The sequence below is a fragment of the Dendrobates tinctorius genome, unplaced genomic scaffold (assembly GCF_039654945.1).
Source record: "Dendrobates tinctorius isolate UK_male_01 unplaced genomic scaffold, ASM3965494v1 ptg000051l, whole genome shotgun sequence".
NCBI classification, from domain to species: Eukaryota; Metazoa; Chordata; class Amphibia; order Anura; family Dendrobatidae; genus Dendrobates; species Dendrobates tinctorius.
The window spans coordinates 7788463-7812121 of NW_027361719.1; the positions used below are offsets into that span (position 1 = coordinate 7788463).

Here is a 23659-nt window from a genome sequence, read left to right on the forward strand (position 1 = left end):
TGCTTTGGAGAATTCTCGGGTCTTAAAATTAATTGGAGCAAGTCGGTAGTTATGCCGATAATAATATAAGAGTACCCGTGTTGTTTGGTTTGCAAGTAGTACAGAAATGTAAGTATTTGGGCATTGTAATTAACCAAAATCCGATTAAAGACCTTGGAGACAATATATACAGTACCCCCTCGAGGATATGATGAAAAAAAAAGTTTATGATATGGTCTCGACTTCCCCTATCTGTAGCAGGTAGAATTGGATTAATTAAAATGATAATCCTCCCAAAGTCTTTAAATATGTTATAACATACATCAATTAAGGTCCCCAAGGGTTTCTTCAAGAAAATGCACAGCTTGATGGCAGCGTTTATATGGGGCTCATCTAGACCTAAAGTAAATATTGGTTCCCTGCAAAGGCCGAAAAGGCAGGGTGGATATGCGGTACCTGACCTTTTTTTTGTATTATCTGGCTGGTCAACTACTATATTTAAAACATTGGTTTCTCCATGATGGACTCAATAATGCAGAGGCTCATCTCATTCATTTTCTCGGGGGGCACACACCATGGGCGATATTGGACGGTTCATCCAGCCACCTCAAGGCCTGTTGTTTGCACATAGTTTGGCAATACAGGTTTGGCAGGAAAGTAAACATACTTTAAGGTTTTCCAATCAGGTTGGGGAGATTCAGATATGGGATAATCCTGAATTTTACCATCTCCAGAATTTACATGATCCAAATTTCTGGAAGCAAAATGGTATAACAACGCTCAATCAGGTCTTTGAAAATCAATTTTTATTATCATTTGAACAATTTCATATAAAATTTGGAATCCCTCATAGAGAGATTTATAGATATCTGCAAGAGGGCAATAAAACATCCAAACTTCTTATCTATAAACTGTTCCAATATTTATGGTCATAACTGTTCATCACTCTCCCATGATAGTTCTGCTTCAGTCACTTGTCTTATCTATTGCGTTGTTTCTGTGCTGTTTTGTGCATAAATATGTGACTCTTCAGATTTTGTATTAGTCAATGCCTGATGAAGAGACCTGAGTAGTCTCAAGAAGCTTGCAATTCATTGCTATCTTTTCAGTTAATAAAATAAAACAAAAATAAAAAAATAGGCAGCACTCCAAATTAAATGTGAAAAAATTGGATACTTTACTGATCCTCAGGTGGCGACGTTTCAATGGTGACCCGTCTTTTTCTTTTGATTCATCTTTTCAGTTAGCCATTAAAAGGTATCAACCACTAAGGACTCTCATTTCTGAATATTTTTCTATGTTAACATATTAATTATAATTATTTTGTATTAATATTAATTGCATCACTTATTATTGAGCAGAATTAAGTATCCATATATCCCCCTATATACCGTATGAGCCGGCACACGGCCCCCTATATAATGTATGAACCCACACACAGAGCCTTATATACTGTATGAGCCCCCACATATCCTCCTATATACAGTATGAGCCCCACATATCCTCCTATAACTATCCTCCAGGTAACTATGACACAGTGGGAATAATCGAGACATGGTTAGATGAAAGCTATGACTGGGCAGTTAACTTACAGTAATACACAAGCCATTATTTCTTATATTTAGGGACTCTATAACGACTGGGTCTGTTCCACAGAAGTAGTGCATAGAAATGTGGTACCAATATTGAAAAAGAGCTCTAAAAGTGAACCTGGAAATTATAGGCCAGTAGGTCTAACCTCTATTGTTGGTAAAATATTTAGGTTTTCTGATGGATGTTATTCTGGATTATCTCAATGAGAATAACTGTTTAACTCCATATCAGCATGGTATAGAAAAAAGACGACTGAGGGCGATCTAATAACCATGTATAAGTATATAAGGGGACAATACAAATATCTCTCCGAGACTCTGTTTATACCAAGGAATGTGACAGTCACAAGGGGGCATTATCTGTGTCTGGAGGAGAGAAGGTTTTTTCCACCAACATAGAAGAGGATTCTTTACTGTTAGGGCAGTGAGAATCTGAAATTCACCCTAATTGGTGGAAAAAGAGGCTTGCGGCTCCGTCTCCACCAATATATTCACCACTGTCTGCATCCCGAGGATGTGTAAAGCTGTGACAGCAGCGGCAAAAAAATGGCGAATGGGGGAGGACACTATGCGGCCCATGGGCCACTGTTTCAGTCCTTCAACTGCCTCGGTCCATGGACTGGACTTGAACAGCCAGAGGGCTGGATGTGGCAGGTGGGCCGCACTTTCCCAGGTCTGGTCTATAGCAACCACTGATACTTGCAGTTTTGAAGCACTCTGCCTGTGCAGGCTCCTCTCAGAGAAATTTGGCTTTGCTCCCTCCCCAGACTGAAAGACTAAGGTGAACACCTAGCCTGGTTATTTGTACAGCTAGCCAGGTTCAGCTCATCAGAACCTGTAGTGCTAGGATTTAACCCTGTCACACCCAGCAATACATTACATTTCCCACCCTCTTGCAAAAGTCTATGGGGTTGAGCACTATAGTTCATCAGACAATGAGTACATGATGACCCTTCAACATTCTCATGGAGGCTGCTGGCCCGGTGCTGAACTGTAAACCTAAAAGGTTAGAGGGCCAGAAAGCGCTGTATCACCCTACTAGTCTAGTCATTCTGCTTCCATTTCAGTTGTGCATGGTCAGTGACGAGGTGAAACTCTCTTCCCAGCAGATAGTACCCTAGAGATTCAAGAGCCCACTTTATGGCTAAGGCCTCTTTTTCCACGGTTGCATAATTTTTTTCTCATGATCTTTTAATTTCCAGCCATATACAACACCGGGTCCTCTTCCCATCAATCACCCGTGACAAAACTGCCCCTACCTCAATGTCTAAAGTATCAGTTTGCATAGTAAAGGGCTGTTGAAAATCTGGACAGACTAACACTGGTTAGGAACATAGGGCTTGTTACAGTGACTGAAACTCTTTCTGCCTCTGGTGTCCATTCAACCATTACAGAGCTCTTCCCTTTTGTGAGGTCTATAACAAAGATTCCAATAGATATGAACTTTAGTATGAACCTCCTGTAATACCCTTCAATCCCCAAAAACACCTGTTCCTGCTTTAGATTCAGGGGTCTAGGCCAGTTCTGTATGACTTCAGTGTTCTTTAACTGATATTTAATTAGACCTCATCCAATGGTGTACCCCAAATACTTGGCTTTTTCTAAACCGATTGCGCATTTCTTGGGGTTTGATTTTTTTTTTTTTCAGTACAAGAAAAACGGACTGAGTTTCATCAGTGATTTTCATCAGTTTTTTTCACTGATGAGAAAAAAAAGTTTCTCAACCTCCTATCTGTCATTGAGAAATAGGCTTCACACGGATGGCATCTAAGTGCTGTCTGATGTTCCGTTGTTTTTTTTTGTTTTTTTTTCACTGATCCATAAATTTGCAATGCCAATTTTGATCCAGCATTTGCATCAATATCTTACATGTCTCTGTGATTTTGCACAGACCACTTGATCCAAGGAAAAAATCTAACGTGCCCCATACAGGCCTACCTATGTGTGCTATCCGTGGAAAAAAAAAGGATAGCACTCGTACGTGAAGAACTGACACATGAATAAGCCCTAACTGTTAAGCCCCTGTCTCACATAGCGAGATCGCTAGCGAGATCACTGAAGCGTCACCGATTTTGTGACGCAACAGTGACCTCGTCAGCGATCTCGCTACATGTGACACGCAGCGGCGACTGGCCCCCCCGCTGGATATCGCTGATTGTGCTCGAATGTCCTGGGCCATTTTTTCGTCGTCCCGCTGGCCAGCGCGCATCGCTGTGTTTGAGCCGACGAGCGACCTCGTTGGCGACTCAGAACTCAGGGACGTTTTTTATTTTTAGATATTTGTGCTTTTTGCTTTTTGTTTTCTCTGGTTAATGGTCATGTGTTAATATGCACTTACATTGTGAAATACACATTAACTTTCTTTCTCAGTTCAGACTCCAGTTTTTTATGCTTAGTCTAAGGCCTGGTCGAGACTGAAGCCTGGAGTGAAGAAGCCAGAGAATGAGAACGACAGGGAAACGGGAAAAGAGATGTGGCAGACTATGCTATGGGGATGGCAGGACAGATGAGTGGTCAGATGATTTTTTTTTTTTTTACAGTTTGCAGGTCTTCTGCTGTACAGCAAAATTGCAGCCACAGCTGGCCATCATTATGCTGAATTCACAATCAGTATTGTGGAGAATATGAATTTTTGGAAAATTTAAAGAGAATTTAGCTCCACTGGAATACATTTTTTCAACTCTAATGACAGTATGAGGAATATCACTCACATAAAATTCATTTGATCAAGAACCTGTTTTCCTTATGTTTTTTTTTTTGTTTGTTTTTTTCTTTTAGCCTGTTCAGCAAATCCAACCTGCTCCTACCATAACACAGCCATCAGTGGTTGTTACAAATCCATCTCCAGCCAACTCGTCTACTTCTAGCCAAGTCCATGTCAGCTGTCCAGAGCCCCCAACTGTGAGCCAGCTTGTGTCAAGTAAGTAGACCAAGTTATCTACCGATGTGCTTGCTACATAGCTGAGACTAGTCAGCCTTAACTCTGTAGCCCATTCCTGTCCTGCGCTGTATATGTCAGGTGCTGACAGCTGTGCCTTATTGCTTAAATATTCATGCCACTTTGTTCAAGGGTAAACCAGTTTACATCATGCAATCAACTGCTTATGGAATGACTTTGACAGCTACCGCCCGAAGTCAATAACTGGGACTATAGAAAACTCAAAAAAGATCGCAGCAATTCACAGTAGCCTATATGCCATTTTGCATTAGAATGCAATAATTTGTAAATATGCATAAAAAGTCATATTTGGAGCTAGAAGTCTGACCCAAGCAAAGGTTGATTTGCTGCAAATTAAAACTCCTGATGTGTAGATTCATTACATGCCTTATGTCTTTATCTACATGTACATATCAGATATTCTACAGAACTTAATGCCAAAGATGCCAGAAAAAAATGTACCTCCCCCCACCTTAATTTGAGGACTTTTTACTCCAATTGGTAAAAGAGCTGATAACCAAGGGAAAAGTTCCTGTATTCAGAGCCTCTTACTGTCACAGAGGTGTTGGGACTTTGGGCTCTTACCAGGTCCCTAGAACTAGGGGCACACTGATCTATCCATGTCCCTAAAGGGCCTGTCACACTAAGAGATATCGCTAGCAATATCGCTATAACTTGTGACGTTATAGCGATATTGCTAGCGATATCGCTGTGTGTGATACTTACCTACAACCCGCTCCCCCGCTGGTTATCGCTGATCGCGCGAGAACGTCCAGGACTGTTTCTCGTCGTCAGCTTCCTGCGGCGCTTCCTGTTGTGACGACGAGCGACGCGTGGAGCCGGGCGGGAGGACGCAGGATCGCCTGGTGTGACAGGTAAGTAGCGACCCCCGTCCCCAGCGATGTCGCTAGTGAGATCTGCCTGTGTGGCAGCTCACTAGCGACCACTTAGCGATGCACCAGCGATCCTGACCGCGTCATATCGCTGGTCGGGATCGCTGGTACATCGCTAAGTGTGACAGTACCTTAAGATTACTCCTCAAGGTGGAGATGCAGAGTTTTCGTTCCCTGCTATGCTCCTATACAACAAAAACAACAACTCCAACCACGAACTATACCTCCAACTCCAGAACCAGGCAGTAAGAACTGACACTGGCAATACCATAACCGTTGCTGTGTACCAGATACTGAAGAGATCGACAAACCAAGAGAATCGATAAGCTTTGCTATCTGAAATTCCAAATTCCCATCAACAATGACCGGGGAAGGTGGTGGTAAAGATAGTTCAGAGGACTCAATATACAGTGCCTTAGGAAAGTATTCGGCCCCCTGGAACTTTTCAACCTTTTCCCACATATCCTGCTTCAAACATAAAGATACCAAATGTAAATTTTTGGTGAAGAATCAACAACAAGTGGGACACAATTGTGAAGTTGAACAAAATTTATTGGTTATTTTAAATTTTTGTGGAAATTCAAAAACTGAAAAGTGGGGTGTGCAATATTATTCGTCCCCTTTACTTTCAGTGCAGCAAACTCACTCCAGAAGTTCATTGTGGATCTCTGAATGATCCAATGTTGTCCTAAATTACTAATGATGATAAATATAATCCACCTGTGTGTAATAAAGTCTCCGTATAAATGCACCTGCTATGCGATAGTGTCAGGGTTCTGTTTGATGCACAGAGAGCATCATGAAGACCAAGGAACACAACAGGCAGGTCCATGATACTGTTGTTGAGAAGTTTAAAGCCGTATTTGGATACAGAATGATTTCCAAAACTTTAAACATCCCAAGGAGCACTGTGCAAGCGATCATATTGAAATGGAAGGAGTATCACACCACTGCAAATCTACCAAGACCTGGCCGTCCCTCTAAACTTTCATCTCAAACAAGGAGAAGACTGATCACAGATGCAGCCAAGAGGCCCATGATCACTCTGGATGAACTGCAGAGATCTACAGCTGAGGTGGGACAGTCTGTCCATAGGACAACAATCAGTCGTACACTGCACAAATCTGGCCTTTATGGAAGAGTAGCAAGAAGAAAGCCATTTCTCAAAGATATCCATAAAAAGTGTTGTTTAAAGTTTGCAGCAAGCCACCTGGGAGACACACCAAACATGTGGAAGAAGGTGCTCTGGTCAGATAAAGCCAAAATCGAACTTTTTGGTAACAATGCCAAACGATATGATTGGCGTAAAGGCAACACAGCTCATCACCCTGAACACACCATCCCCACTGTCAAATGTGGTGGTGGCAGCATCATGGTTTGGGCCTGTTTTTCTTCAGCAGGGACAAGGAAGATGGTTAAAATTGATGGGAAGATGGATGGAGCCAAATACAGGACCATTCTTGAAGAGAACCTGTTGGAGTCTGCAAAAGACCTGAGACTGGGACGGAGATTTGTCTTCCAACAAGACAATGATCCCAAACTGAGCTCGAGCTGTTTGCCAAGGAAGAATGGGCAAGAATTTCAGTCTCTCGATGTACAAAACTGATAGAGACATACCCCAAGTGACTTGCAGCTGTAATCGCAGCAAAATGTGGCGCAACAAAGTATTACGTTAAAGGGGCCAAATAATATTGCACGCCCCACTTTTCAGTTTTTGAATTTCCACAAAAATTTAAAATAACCAATAAATTTCTTGTGTCCCACTTGTTGTTGATTCTTCACCAAAAATTTACATTTGGTATCTGTTACGCCCACAGGGCATGAAGATGTATAGTGGACCCACTAGACCACTGATGGTGCAGTGGTAGCTGTATACCCGATACACAAGAGACAGGAGAAGAGCTTCAAATAAACTAAGGATGTTTATTAAATAAAGCAAACAAATGGACAAGGTGCCTGAGGGAAGAACCCTCTGGACCACGACACAGAACCACGTAGTGGAGCACCGGGCATGGTGTACCCCTATACAGGGGCAGGGGAGTTCAGTTCATTTCCCGCTTCTGGTGGTCCCTCTAAGTTGTTGGATGTCACCCTTGACTTCTCCTCGGCCTATCACCCACAATCTAACGGCCAAGTGGAGAGAGTGAATCAAGTCCTCATAAACTATCTGCGACACTTTGTGAATGGTCACCACAGCGACTGGGCCAACCTGCTACCATGGGCGAAGTTTTCATGCAACAATCATGTCGGTGAGTCCTCCTCTAACTCCCCGTTTTTCATTGTTTATGGACAGCATATTAGGATCCCGACTCCACTGCCTCTTGCTTCCGGCAATCCTGCAGCTGAGTCCCTGGCAAAGGACTTCTCAAAGGTCTGGACAGAGACCAGGACCTCAGTGGAGCAGGCATCGGTTCGGACCAAGGAGCATGCGGATAAGAGACGTCTGGATCCGCCACCTTACCAACCCGGAGATAAGGTATGGCTGTCTTCCAGGCACATCCGTCTTAAGGTCCCTTCTTATAAACTGGCTCCTCGTTTCATCGGTCCCTTTGAAGTGCTCCACCGGATCAACGATGTGTGCTATCGTTTGAAGATGCCAGCCTCCTTACGGATCCATAACTAGTTCCATGTCTCCCTGCTGAAGCCAGTTGTTCTCAGTCGCTTCACCCAGGATCCAGGTAAATTTCCTTCTCCTGTCAGTTCCGAGGATGTCTATGAAGTGAGGGACATCCTGGCCATGAAGAGAAGAGGGGGCAGGTCGCTCTTTCTGGTTGACTGGAAGGGATAGGGTCCTGAGGAGAGATCCTGGGAGGGAGCCTGAGGAGAACATTAATGCCCCGATGCTTCTTAGAAAGTTCCTGGCAGGTTTGAAGAAGGGGGAGCGTAAGGGGGAGGGTACTGTCATGCCCTCAGCCGCAGGCACGGTCTCTGCTGCGCAGGGAGACCGGCACCTATCTCGCAGCTCCACTGCTACTACTCACCCTGTCCGTGGCTCCAGACAATCAGCGGCTCCTTTCTCTGCTAAGAACTTGCATCCTCTTGGCAGATCTCCTGGTTATGCTCTTAGGAGGCGCGCCCCGCTTCCTGCACATTATTAAAACAGCAAGGCACCTGTTGTCTATTAGGGCTGTCTGTGCTGTGATGCTTGGTGCATGAAAGGCATCCTCCCTAAAGAGGGAGTTGCCTGAACAATGTGTTCATTCTGTGGGATCGCTGCCTCCCACTCAGGCCACACTCTGCTTTGCTCTGCGTTCTAAAGGCTATTGCAATATTCTAATATCTCTGTCTCCTCAGAATCCTCTGCTGGCAGTTCCCGCTCCTGGATCCCTCTGGACACTCCGGTTCCTACCCCAGACTGACCAAAGGCTCTCCCACTTGGAATCATCCAGTTACCATCGCAGGCTAGATTAGCCTTTCTGTGTTTACTCAGACCTTCCAGGTCTCTCACCACCTCCTCTATACGGTCTGTATGGGTCGTCCCTCTGGTCCGGGCATCGCGGCATTAAGGTCATCTGGTGTTGCGACGGGGGAGCCTGTCAGAGACAATATGGAGTGGAAGTCCGTGAAGCCGAAGGACATGCTGAATGAAGAGCTCTGCGAGTTTAGGAGCGGAAGGAAGACCGGAGAGCGGAGTGAAGTGTCCCATCTTGGAGAACCGGTCAACAACAACCCAGATTACTCTACAACCAGATGATGCTGGCAGATCCGTGATGAAGTCCATGGCAATGTGTTGCCAGGGAGCAGACGCAATCGGGAGCGGAAGGAGGTGACCGGCAGCAGTTTCTTGGGTGTTTTATTACGAGCACAGGCGGGACAGCCTGCAACGAAGTCCAGAACATCTTGGCGCAAGGTGGACCACCAGTAGTATCGAGATATTAGTTGTAACGTCTTCTTTTGACCGGCGTGTCCGGCCAGCTTAGAAGAATGACCCCAGCGTAGAACTCTCCTCTTGTCTTTTTCAATTACAAGAGTCTTACCGGGCGGGATCTGTGACAAACTGACTGGAGCCATCGTGATCTTCTTGGATGGTTCAATGATATGCTGAGGCTCCTCTTCAAGGTCGTCTGACAGGAATGACCTGGAAAGTGTATCGTCTTTGATATTCTTCTCTGCAGGGCGGAAATGGAGAGAGAAATTGAAACAAGCAAAAAATAAAGACCAACGAGCCTGGTGAGGGTTGAGTCTTTGAGCTGACTGGAGGGAGGACAGGTTTTTATGATCTGTGTAAATGATGACTGGAAGAACTGCGCCTTCAAGCAGATTGTCATGGTCCAGTCCGGAGTTTATCTTCTGCTGTCTTCACTCCGGACTGGTCATGCGGGGGTTAATCTCAGCCTCGTTCTGGAGCTAGCTGGGCTATTTCAATCCCTCACAGCCTGCTGACCAGTGTTAGTGATAGCTCAAGCTTGCAGTTTAGAGCCGCTGACCCTTGTACCCTGGTGATCCTCCTGCCTTTGACTGATATTCACGTGTATGACCCGGACTGATTTCTGACCCTGTCTCTTGGTATTCGCCTCTGCTGTTACGTTCCCTCTCTGCCATCTGACTCCCTGGCTTGTACCCCAACCACGTATTTCGTCTCACGTTTTGGACCCCGTGCTCATGTTCTGGTTTTCTGACTCTCGGCTTTGGTATTTTGACTACGTGTATTGCTGCTCCTTCTGGTACGTCTGCTCCTACTAGTTTCTGACTCGGTTCGTCTGACTATTCTCTCTCGTTACCTGTGGCACCTGTGCTGTTGCTCAGGGTTGCTGCTCTTAGTGTGTAACCTCTCTTCCCTCACCAGCTCCCCCTGGTGGAGGTTTCACTACACAGATATCGCCACTCTTCTAAGGCTAACTTAATTGCCAGTAACTCTCTATCCCCAATTGAGTAGTTACGTTCGCAGGGTGAGAATGCCTTGGAAAAGAATCCACAGGTCACCATCTTACTGGTAGACAGTTTGTGCATGAGGACCGCTCCGGCTCCAGATGACAAAGCGTCCACCTCCAGGAAAAACTGCTTGCTGATCATTGGTCTGTGAAGAGCCGGAGTAGTAGAGAAGGCTTGTTTAAGGGAAGTGAAAGCCGACTCTGCCTCAGGAGTCCAATCCCTTGGTTTGGCACATTTACAAGTCAAAGCGGTGAGTGGTCTTACCAAGGAGAAGTGAGGGATAAATTGCCGATAGTAATTGGCGAATCCCAGAAACCGCTGTATGGCCTTGATTCCCTCAGGTCGGGGCCACTTAAGCATGGCGGAGACATTCTCTGGATCTATCTCGAGACCTGTATCAGAAATGATAAAGCCAAGAAAGGGTAAAGACATTTCTCAAACTTTGCGTAGAGGCGATTCTCTCTCAAACGTTGAAGAACGAGACGAACATTCCTCCTGTGAGATGGTAAGTCGGGAGAAAATACCAGAAAATCGTAAAGATAGACCACTACACAAACATAGAGCAGGTCACGGAATATGTCATTGACAAACTCCTGGAAGACGGCGGGCGCATTGCTTATTCCGAAGGGCATCACCAGATATTCGTAGTGACTATCTCGCGTGTTGAAGGCGGTTTTCCACTCATCCCCTGATCGTATCCTGATGAGGTTGTAAGCCCCACGGAGATCCAACTTGGTAAAAATCCTGGAACCTCGAAGACGATCAAAGAGCTCTGGAATTAAGGGAAGAGGGTATCTGTTCTTTACCGTTATTAAATTGAGACCACGGTAGTCTATACACGGACGAAGAGATCCATCTTTCTTCTTGACGAAGAAGAATCCAGCTCTAGCCAGAGAATAGGACTTCTGGATAAACCCTCGAGCCAAATTCTCCTTGATGTAATCAGACATGGCTTGGGTCTCAGTGGGTGAAAGAGGGTAGATCCTACCTCGAGACGGAGTGGATCCGGGGATTAGGTCGATGGGACAATCGTAAGGCCTGTGCGGGGGAAGAGTTTCGGCCTCCTTCTTGTCGAATACATCTGCGAAGGACCAGTAGGCAGCGGGTAACCCGGGTAAGGCTGCAGGAGGACGCGGGCTTGAACCAGGCCGTACGGGTACGAGGCAGTGATTGTGACAAGACTGACCCCATCGAAGGACATCTGACTGCTAATCCAGGATGGGTTCATGATGGCGCAGCCACGGAAGACCTAGTAGAAACGGTGGAGAAAGATTCGGTAACACAAAGAAGGCAATTCTCTCCTTGTGGTGTGCTCCGATTTGAAGCTCCACCTCATCGGTGATACCAAGAATGGGATCTTTCAGGGGTCTTCCATCTACGGAGATGATGTGCCGGGACGGCTGCAGAGGAGTGATAGGGATCCTGATCTGCCTGGCCACTGCTTGCTGGATGAAGTTACCACCAGATCCAGAGTCCAGATAGGCCATCTCGGAGAACCGCAACTTTCCGAAGATCACCTGTATGGATATAGTTAGTGGAGGTGAGGAATCATTCTTACCTAGGGAAGTCCCAGGCGGAAGAGTTTCTCCGGCCTCTCCATTCCACTGCATGGACAGGGAGCAGGGCGTCCACCATAACGATGCGGATTCCTAGCGGACATTTTTTCCTGCCTATTCCTCTTCACCTTGACGCGATCAAGCTCCATGAGTTCATTCCTAGAAACCGGAGCAGGACAAGACGGAAACCAAGGTTTCGGTGAAGAAGATGCAGGATGATGAAATCGCTTCTCGAGAATCCTCTCCCTGCAGCGCTCCTGGAGACGCAGTTCAATTCGAATGGCGAGGGATATGAGATCATCCAGGGTCTCAGGTAGGTCCCTGACCGCCAATTCATCCTTGATTCTTCTGGATAATCCTCGCCGAAAGGCTCCGACCAAAGGCTCATTGGTCCACTGGAGCTCAAGAAGCCAGGGTACGGAAATGGATGGCATACTGACCAACAGAGAGAGAGCCCTGTTGCAAATTGAAGAGAGACTCCATAGCAGATGTGGCACGACCAGGCTCATCAAATATCTTGCGGAAGGTGTCCAGAAATACCTGCAGATCAGACACAATGGGATCATTCCGCTCCATTAGGGGGTTGAACCAAGCTAAAGCCTCTCCCTCCAGGTGTGAGGCTAGGAAAGCCACCTTGGCCATGTCAGTCAGATAACGCTGAGGCGAAAAACAAAAATGCAGCAAGCATTGGTTGAGAAATCCTCTGCACAACTTGGGGTCACCATTGTAACGAGGAGGTTTGCAGAGACGAGGACTGGGTCCTGTAGAGGGCACAACCATAGGATGCAGAACTGGAGGCTGAAGGACTGGGGATGCAGCAACCAGCAGTACTTTAGTTAACTGGTCCTCCACGGAGGTCATGTAGTCCAACAAGCGGGTCTGCATCTCTAGTTGGTGAGTGAGTTCCAGATGGAGCTCTGCTAGCTGGGTGGCGTTGGTGGGCTCGGCAGCCTGTAGAGTAAACAGATGGGTATCTAAAGTTTGCATAAAGGCCACTAGCTGATCCTGACTCTGTCGAAGCACAGCCAGCTCACCCTGGGCTGAGTATCGGTATCAGCGGAGTCCATGGCCTGAACAAACTGTTGCGCCCACAGGGCGTGAAGATGTATAGTGGACCCACTAGACCACTGATGGTGCAGTGGTAGCTGTATACCCGATACACAAGAGACAGGAGAAGAGCTTCAAATAAACTAAGGATGTTTATTAAATAAAGCAAACAAATGGACAAGGTGCCTGAGGGAAGAACCCTCTGGACCACGACACAGAACCACGTAGTGGAGCACCGGGCAAGATGTTCCCCTATACAGGGGCTCCCCCGTCGCAACACCAGATGACCTTAATGCCGCGATGCCCGGACCAGAGGGACGACCCATACAGACCGTATAGAGGAGGTGGTGAGAGACCTGGAAGGTCTGAGTAAACACAGGCTTATCTAGCCTGCGATGGTAACTGGATGATTCCAAGAGGAGTGCCTTGGTCAGTCTGGGGTAGGAACCGGAGTGTCCAGAGGGATCCAGGAGCGGGAACTGCCAGCAGAGGATTCTGAGGAGACAGAGATATTAGAATATTGCAATAGCCTTTACAACGCAGAGCAAAGCAGAGTGTGGCCTGAGTGGGAGGCAGCGATCCCACAGAATGAACACATTGTTCAGGCAACTCCCTCTTGAGGGAGGATGCCTTTTATGCACCAAGCATCACAGCACAGACAGCCCTAATAGACAACAGGTGCCCTGCTGTTTTAATAATGTGCAGGAAGCGGGGCGCGCATCCTAAGAGCATAACCAGGAGACCTGCCAAGAGGATGCAAGTTCTTAGCAGAGAAAGGAGCCGCTGATTGTCTGGAGCCACGGACAGGGTGAGTAGCAGCAGTGGAGCTGCGAGATAGGTGCCGGTCTCCCTGCGCAGCAGAGACTGTGCCTGCGGCTGAGGGCATGACAGTATCTTTATGTTTGAAGCATGATACAGTTGTGGCCAAAAGTATTGACACCCCTGCAATTCTGTCAGATAATACTCAGTTTCTTCCTGAAAATGATTGCAAACACAAATTCTTTGTTATTATTATCTTCATTTAATTTGTCTTAAATGAAAAAGCACAAAAAGAATTGTCCTAAAGCCAAATTGGATATAATTCCACACCAAACATAAAAAAGAGGGTGGACAAAAGTATTGGCACTTTTGAAAAATCATGTGATGCTTCTCTAATTTGTGTAATTAATAGCACCTGTAACTTACCTGTGGCACCTAAGAGGTGTTGACAATAACTAAACCACACTTGCAGCCAGTTGACATGGATTAAAGTTGACTCAACCTCTGTCCTGTGTCCTTGTGTGTACCACATTGAGCATGGAGAAATGAAAGAAGACCAAAGAACTGTCTGAGGACTTGAGAAACCAAATTGTGAGGAAGCATGAGCAATCTCAAGGCTACAAGTCCATCTCCAAAGACCTGAATGTTCCTGTGTCTACCGTGCGCAGTGTCATCAAGAAGTTTAAAGCCCATGGCACTGTGGCTAACCTCCCTAGATGTGGACGGAAAAGAAAAATTGACAAGAGATTTCAACGCAAGATTGTGCGGATGTTGGATAAAGAACCTCGACTAACATCCAAACAAGTTCAAGCTGCTCTGCAGTCCGAGGGTACAACAGTGTCAACCCGTACTATCTGTCGGCGTCTGAATGAAAAGGGACTGTATGGTAGGAGACCCAGGAAGACCCCACTTCTTACCCCCGAGACATAAAAAAGCCAGGCTGGAGTTTGCCAAAACTTACCTGAAAAAGCCTAAAACGTTTTGGAAGAATGTTCTCTGGTCAGATGAGACAAAAGTAGAGCTTTTTGGGCAAAGGCATCAACATAGAGTTTACAGGAGAAAAAAAGAGGCATTCAAAGAAAAGAACACGGTCCCTACAGTCAAACATGGCGGAGGTTCCCTGATGTTTTGGGCTTGCTTTGCTGCCTCTGGCACTGGACTGCTTGACCATGTGCATGACATTATGAAGTCTGAAGACTACCAACAAATTTTGCAGCATAATGTAGGGCCCAGTGTGAGAAAGCTGGGTCTCCCTCAGAAGTCATGGGTCTTCCAGCAGGACAATGACCCAAAACACACTTCAAAAAGCACTAGAAAATGGTTTGAGAGAAAGGACTGGAGACTTCTAAGGTGGCCAGCAATGAGTCCAGACCTGAATCCCATAGAAGACCTGTGGAGAGCTCTAAAAATGGCAGTTTGGAGAAGGCACCCTTCAAATATCAGGGACCTGGAGCAGTTTTCCAAAGAAGAATGGTCTAAAATTCCAGCAGAGCATTGTAAGAAACTCATTGATGGTTACTGGAAGCGGTTGGTCGCAGTTATTTTGGCTAAAGGTTGTGCAACCAAGTATTAGGCTGAGGGTGCCAATACTTTTGTCTGGCCCATTTTTGGAGTTTTGTGTGAAATGATCAATGTTTTGCTTTTTGCTTCATTCTCTTTTGTGTTTTTTCATTTAAGACAAATTAAATGAAGATAATAATACCAAAGAATTTGTGTTTGCAATCATTTTCAGGAAGAAACGGAGTATTATCTGACAGAATTGCAGGGGTGTCAATACTTTTGGCCACAACTGTATGTGGCAAAAGGTTGAAAAGTTCCTGGGAGCCGAATACTTTCGCAAGGCACTGTATTTTCTGAGTAGAGATTGGTTAAATACATTATGAATCCTAAAAGTGGGTGACCAAATGAGGCGAAATGCTCTCTGGTTTACACGATCAGTTTGCCTATTAGACTGTGGATGAAAGGCTGAAGAAAATGAAAGATGGATCCCCAAATGATCATAAAAAGCTTTCCAAAATTTACCCTCCCCGGTCAGAAACAATATCTGTAGGAATCCCATGTAACTTCACAATTTGTTTGATAAAAATGTGCGCCAAGGTCTTGGGGTTAGGTAACGCGGGTACCGCTGTGAAATGAGACCTCTTGCTGAATCTGTCCACCACCAATATTACTGTATTACCTGCCAATACGAGCAGACCCATGATGAAATCTACTGACAAATGAGTCCAAAGTCTACTGTTAATCGCCAATGGTTGAAGAGCCCCAGAAGGACGAGAATGAGGGTTCTTTGAATGCACACAAACACTGCAGGCAGCTACATACTCCTGAACATCCTGGTGCACCCCAAACAACCAAAAACTCAGAGTAAAGAGATCTGTAGTAGCTTTACTACCAGAATGCACATCCAAGACCAAGCCATGATCTTTGAATAAAACTTTAAGACAGAGATTCACAGTAACAAGCAGTTTACCTAAAGAACAGGACGCAGGTGCATTCCCCTGAGCCACTACAACCTCCCTCTCCAGATCACAACATATAGTTGCAATAACAACCCCTTTCTGTAATATAGGAACCGATTCACAATTACCTCCACCCCAGGAAAGCAACGAGATAAGGCCTCTGCCTTAATGTTCTTATTCTCTGGCCTATACGTCACAAAAAATTTGAATCAGGTGAAGAACAATGTCCATCTTGCCTGTCTAGATGTTGGAAGCTTAACAAATTCCAAATATAAAAGATTTTTGTGATCCGTGATTACTATGACCAGGTGTACTGCTCCCTCCAAAATATGTCGCCACTCTTGAAAAGCTCACTTTATTGCCAAGAGTTCCCTATTACCAATGTAAGCTTTTCTTAGCGGACGACAGTTTCTTTGAAAAGTATGCACACTGATGCTATTTACTTGGAGATGTGCTGTGCAACAATCCAGCACCCCCCCCTCCACTTCAGACACCTGAACATCTACAATGAACAATGAATGGCTGATGTCAGGCTGTATAAGAATCATCACAGAAGCAAAACATTTCTTTAAGGTATCAAATGCCTCACTGGCCGGACTGCACCGTTTGGAATAGTCCATCCCTTTCCTGGTCATATCCGCCAGAGGTTTGACCACTACCAATAAGTTTTTGATGAACTTACGGTAGTAGTTGGCGAAACCTAAAAACCTTTGTAATGCCTATAAAGGGAACCTGTCTCCTCATTTTTAGCTATTAAACTAGTTCCAGGGTGCTGTTAGTGATGCAATGTGCTTCGGGACAGTCACGGCAATGAAATGCAATTCTGCGGGCATGCCTAATTTCAAAAGTACACTGAAGGATCTATGACTGAAAAGATAGTCACCACCCCTATGACTGAAAGAAAAGGAATGTGAGGGAATTATCTAATGATATAAAATGTTTTTTAAATCTAATACTTCGAGCTTTTCTTTGACACATTGCATCACTATCAGCACACTGGGACCAGTTTAGACAAAAAAGTGGATCCACCAACTGGATTGCAATAAAAAACCTCTCTTTTATTTCACATCATTAAAAAATAGTCCAGTCAAGTTAAAAACAGGATGACATTCTGACGCGTTTCTGGCCGAAGCCCTTAGTCGTAGAACATATTCTACGACTAAGGGCTTCGGCTAGAAACATGTCAGAATGTCATCCTGTTTTTAACTTGTCTGGACTATTTTTTAATGATGTGAAATAAAGGAGAAGTTTTTTATTGCAATCCAATTGGTGGATCCACTTTTTTTGTCTATTTATCCAGTGGTCAAACGGACTTCAGATCCTAACTGCAGTATTGGAGGGTACATATTATTCACATGGTGAGGCATAATTCCATTTTTTTGTTTTGTTTTCTTATTGAATGGGACCAGTTTACTAGCTAAAAACGAGGTGACAGGTTCCCTTTAAATCCTCAGGATGATACCAATCCAGTACCTTCCTGATTTTTGCCGGATCCATGCGAAAACCTGTGGACAATAACTAATAACTCAGAAAAGGGATCTCCTGAACCGAGAACATGCATTTCTCTGGTTAGACAAATTATTGTCTCTGAGTATCTTTAAGTCCTGCCTGACATATACCTGATGTGACTGGAGGTCAGGTGAATAAATCAATATGTCATCAAGATAAATTACCACAAACCTACCTGCCAGGTGACTAAGAATGTGAATTACAAAGTGCTGAAAAATGGTGGGAGCATTAGTCAACCCAAATGGCATCACAAGCTTTTCATAGTGTCCCTCAGGTGTATTAAAGACAGTCTTCCACTCATCCCGCTTTTTAATTCGAGCGAGATTATATGTCCTCCTGAGATCCCATTTAGAAAACCATTTTGCCCTGACTATCTGGATAAAAAGGACCAGAATGAGAGGGTGACGATATCAATCCTGGACCATGATCCAATTATATCTGCGGAAATCTAGGCAGGGGAGCGTAACACCCATCTTTTTTCTTAACAAAGACAAAAATCCGCTCTCAATTGGAGATGAGGAAGGTCTGATATGGCCCTTTGCCAGAATTTCTGCGATATAGTCCTTCATGGCCTGCCTCTCTGTACCAGAAATATTATATAACCTGCTTTTAGGCAGCTTGGCCCCAGCAATAAGATTACCAGCGCAATCATAAGGACAATGAGGAGGGAGTTTTTGACACCCAAGTTCTGAAAACACATCCTTGAATTCAGACAGGTATTCCGACAGAGACGGAGTATCCACCCTGGCTAGCAGGGTACTCAAGAAGTGTTCATGACAGTACTCACTCCACCTTACCACCTCTTGAGTCTGCCAGGCCACTACGGGATTGTGCAGAGTAAGCCAAGGTAGTCCAAGAACCTCAGGAGAGGGCAAGCCCTCTAGCATACAGCAATCAATTAACTCCATGTGCATGGCCCCTACCTGCAGATGTATAACTTGAATGACCTGAATAAAATACCCCTGGCTCAAGGGTGCAGAGACAATGGCGATTATGGGTATTGGTCTAGACAGTTTATGTGGCTTGAGAACCTGGTCTTGAACGAACCGGGGTCAATCAGATTAAAACCCGCCCCACTGTCCACAAAGGCTGAAATAACCACTTAAATTTTGCCAAGATGGATCTCGTCTGGCAATAAAAATTGAGACCTACGCACAGTGGAAATACAGTATGTACACCCGGGTTGCTAACCTCCCCGCAACCCGGGCTCCTTACTTTTCTGGCAGCTGTTGGCAATTATGTATGGAAGGACAGGTACCCACAACATGACCCTTCCCACCACAGAAAAAGTATACTTTCCCATTTACACCAAACAGCTGAAGGACCTATAAAATGAGTCACCCCCCTCAACTGCATGGGTTCCTTGTTTGACTCAGCCTTGGGTTCCCTTGACCCCTGTTCCCCCCCAAAAAAAAAATTGAGGTGTTTATTTATGTCTCTGGCGAAGACGGCAGTCCACATGGATTGCCAGAGACTTGGCCGCCTTCAGTGAAACCGGGGTCTCACACAGGACAAAGGCAACCTTTACTCTCACAGAGACTCCGTAACAGAACTGGCTATGGAGCTATGGAACGCGAGGTCATTTCACTTACTATCCGTGGACCACCTACAGAACTCTGAGCAAATGAGCAATACTCCTCTGCTGGCCAGTCTCCCTGCTGAAGCTAACGTAGTTTACATTCGGCCAGTGAGACACGGACGAGGTCATCGTGTGTATATGTGTGCATAATATCTGTCTGTCTGTGTGTGTATATATGTGTGTATATATATATATATATATACACACATATATACACACACAGAATGCAAAAATGCATTTCTTTCAAAAATAAGGACATTTCTAAGTGACCCTAAACTTTTACACTGTAGTGTTTATATATATATATATATATATATATATATATATATATAAACACTACAGTGTAAAAGTTTAGGGTCACTTAGAAATGTCCTTATTTTTGAAAGAAATGCATTTTTCTCCAATGAAGCTAACATTAAATGATTCAGAAATAGTCTATACATTGTTAATGTGGTAAATGACTATTCTAGTTGCAAACGTCTGGTCTACTTTGTGTTTGCAAACTGTGTAAGAAGGCTAATGGATGGTTAGAATACCATTGAAAACCCTTGTGCAAGTATGTTAGCACAGCTGAAAACAGTTTGGCTGATTAGAGAAGCTATAAAGCTTATATATATTAGAGAAGCTTTGAGCTAGTTGAGAATCTGGAGCATTACATTTGTTGGTTCCATTAAACTCTCAAAATGGCCAGAAAAAAAGAACTTTCATGTGAAACTGGACAGTCTATTCTTGTTCTTAGAAATGAAGGCTATTCCATGCGAGAAGTTGCCAAGAAACTGCAGATTTCCTACAACTGTGTGTACTACTCCATACATTAGTCTATAGTTTGAGAAATCGACGCCTCACAGGTCCTCAACTGGCAGCTTCATTAAATAGTACACTCAAAACGCCAGTGTCAACATCTACAGTGAAGAGGCGACTTCACTGGCCTTCAGCGCAGAGTGGCAAAAAAAAACCAAATCTGAGACTGGCTAATAAGGCCATGTGCACACGATGCAGATATCCAGCGGATCCACAGCGGATTTTCCCGCGCAGAAACACTGCATATCCACATTGTGATGTAAGTAGCATGTTAGTCAATTGAAAAAAAAAAACGCTGTGCAGACGCTGCGGATTTTTCCGCGCGGTTTTCTTGTGGTTCAAAATATGCAGCATGTCACTTCTTTTCTGCGGTTTTCCACCTGCTCCATTCTCCAAATCCGCAGGGGAAAACCGCACAAAAAACGCAAGAAAACAGGAAGAAATCCGCAGGAAAAATGCAGGTCATTTGACCTGCGAATTTCTTCAATTCTGCGCGGAAAAATCCGCAGGGCTAAAAAGTACATCTGCACTTAGCCTAAAAGGAAAAGATTAATATGGGCAAAAGAACACAGACATTGGACAGAGGAAGATTGGTAAAAAGTGTTCTGGACAGACGATTCCAAGTTTGAGGTGTTTGGATCACACAGAAGAACATTTGTGAGATGCTGAACAACTGAAAAGATGCTGGAAGAGTGCCTGTTATGTGATGGTCTGGGGATGCTTTGGTGCTGGTAAAGTTGGAGATTTGTACAAGGTAAAAGGGATTTTGAATAAGGAAGGTTATCACTCCATTTTGCAACGCCATGCCATACCCTGTGGACAGCGCTTGATTGGAGCCAGTTTCATCCTACAACAGGACAATGACCCAAAGCACACCTCCAAATTATGCAAGAACTATTTAGGGAAGAAGCAGGCAGCTGGTATTCTATCTGTAATGGAGTGGCCAGCGCAGTCACCAGATCTCAACCCCACTGAGCTGTTGTGGGAGCAGCTTGACCGTATGGTACGCAAAAGTGGTCATCAAGCCAAACCAACTTGTGGGAGGGGTTTCTGGAAGCATGGGGTGAAATTTCTCCAGATTATCTCAGCAAGTTATCTGCTAGAATGCCAAAGGTCTGCAATATTGCTACAAAGGGAGCATTCTTCGTCAAAAGCAAATTTTGAATAAGAAAATTATTATTTCAAATAAAAATCTTTTTTTCGATCCTTGTCAATGTCTGGACTAGATTTTAAATTCATTTGGCAACTCATTTGATTAGTAAAAGTGTGAGTTTTCATGGAAAACACAATTGTCTGGGTGACCCCAAAATTTGTGAATGTGTGTATGTATAAATATACAGTATATATAAGATATAATTATGGCTCAGAGCCACCTCGGTACCTGAGGAGTGAGGATGTAATTTAAAGCAAACCTGTCACCAGTTTTGTGATATAGCAACTAAAATTATCGCCTTATTCAGCGTCTGCACTGCATTTCCTAAATCCTTATATAACTACCTGACTCTCCCGAAAAAAATGTATTAATTTCTTTTGCTCTGTATGGTTATGTTTTCGGTCCTGTTCGATGGGAAATTTAAATAGATTTTTCGGGGGTATACATGGGGAGTCAGGGGGTTATATAAGGATTTTGGGAATGCAGCGCAGACACTGAGTAAGGTGATATTTTTGGCTATGTCACAAAACTGGTGACAAGTTCTCTTTAAACTAAAGTTTACAGACCTCCTTGAAAACATCTCTTGAATCTCAGAAAACCTACCCGGTAGAGCGATCTTGGTCTACACAAGGGGTTGCCCGAGAACTGTGGGCCCTAAACCTGAAGTGTTTGCGTGCTGTAAAATAAGTCTGCCACCTCCAGGCTGTTTCTGCAGTTGCCCTGCCATAGGAACCACCGGATCCATAAAAGGATCAAATAGGTATGGGCCAGTGTCACAAAGGTGTTGGAACTTTGGGCACTTAACAGATCCCTGTCCCCCCCCGGATTACTCCTGAAGGTGGAGACACTGGGTTCTCATGCCTTGCTATATCTACCCTGATTTGTTCCCTCCCCCACCCAGGGTAGTGGGAAGCTGAAGTGTACAGAAACGCACTAGTCAAACAAAGGAAGACGGACAGGGATAAATGAATATGCCAGCCATACAAAATACACACACCAATACCAGAGTGGGACACGGGAGTTAAGGAAGGGAAAAAAACAAATGGTAGAGGATAAGGATGTGCACACAGACAAAACTCCAAGTAATACTCTCCTTAGCAATCTCCAAACAACAACTTCAACCATGACCTACACCTCCATCTCCAGAACTAGGCAGTAAAAACTTACATTGGCAAACCCTAAGTGCCAGAGGTGAGCGTATATAGCAGACTGGAGTGGCCAACACAGAACATCTAACTAAGACAAGTAGGAAAGCTCCAGGAGCTTTTCCTGAACAGATTAAACCTTGCACTGCTAGCAACGAAAAAACTGCATTGTTTAATACAATGGTGAAGCACTTGTAACCAGTGCAGGAGTACGTGATAGTCTCTCTCTGTAGCGGTATCCCCATGACACTTACTCCCTCATCACTGGTGGCTGTACAAAGGAGAGATGACAGAAAAAGGCTGTACTTATTATTCCAGGTGTTGCTTGTAAGTTATCCCTCCTTACACATACACAGAATCATGAAGAAAAACTATTCATAACTATTTATGCTACTCCCCAACTTAAAGCGAGTGCTACAACCCAAATATGTCTGTTATCATTAGAGCTTTAATATGGGCTTCAATATGATACCAAGATTTAAGCCCCATACACTTTACGTGCGGCTAGTGTTTTTATGAAAGATTTATAACATATTCTTGGCAGAGTAAGGATTAAAAAAATATTCTCTATGCTCAGAGCCGCACTCTGGAAACTACGATGAAGATGGAATAAATTTGGAAGAAATACGTGAATTTGCCAAGGATTTTAAGATCCGGCGTTTATCTCTTGGTCTGACACAGACGCAAGTGGGTCAAGCACTGACAGCCACAGAAGGACCTGCTTACAGTCAGTCAGCCATCTGTCGGTAAGGTTCAAGGTTCATTGGCAAAGATTTCAATGTATAATACAGATATTTTGTTTTTTGATACTTGGTGACCTGATTTAATAACATGGACTAATTCTCCATTCTTTGTCTGAATTTGTTTTGAGCTCCTCCATTGAGTAGCTGGATGACATCACATCTTGTCAAGCAGCCTTAGGGTAAGTTCACACTGGGCGTTTTTGCTGCTTTTTTTCTACAGCAAAACCTAATTTCTTTGCAGGAAAGAAGCTGCGGTAAAAACGCAGGTTTAGGTGCGTTTTTTGGTGCATTTTTTTGGTGTTTTTTGGGTCTCTTTGTCTATGCTAATGTCCATGACTTCTCTGTAGGAAAAAAAGCTGCGAATAATGATACCTGCGTTTTGCAGCGCAGTTTCAACACCTATTTAAGCCAATGGGTGAAAAACACTGCAAAAACACTGAAAGCAGTGACATGCTCTATGTCCAAAAAAAGCAGCAAAGCACAAAATCCTGATGACACAAAAAAACGTGTGTGCATGGGATTTCTGAAATCTCATAGGCTTTCCTGGTACTGTGAAAAGCAGCTGAAAATTAGCATAAAAAAGCAGCAAAAACGCCCAATGTGAACATGCCCTTATCGCGCTGTCTAATTCTTG

The 23659-nt window shown here is 44.4% G+C and overlaps 1 protein-coding gene across 4 annotated transcripts in view; it reads left to right on the top strand.

Annotated features, from left to right (window-relative positions):
• The window catches only part of POU6F1 (POU class 6 homeobox 1), a 165481-nt gene that overhangs the window by 108107 nt on the left and 33715 nt on the right, over positions 1–23659 (top strand). For all 4 annotated transcript variants that reach the window (XM_073576736.1, XM_073576735.1, XM_073576734.1 and 1 more), the window contains 2 exons: positions 4350–4491; positions 22860–23028. In XM_073576736.1, coding sequence (XP_073432837.1) covers positions 4350–4491; positions 22860–23028 — 311 coding nt within the window. The remainder of the gene's footprint in view (positions 1–4349; positions 4492–22859; positions 23029–23659) is intronic.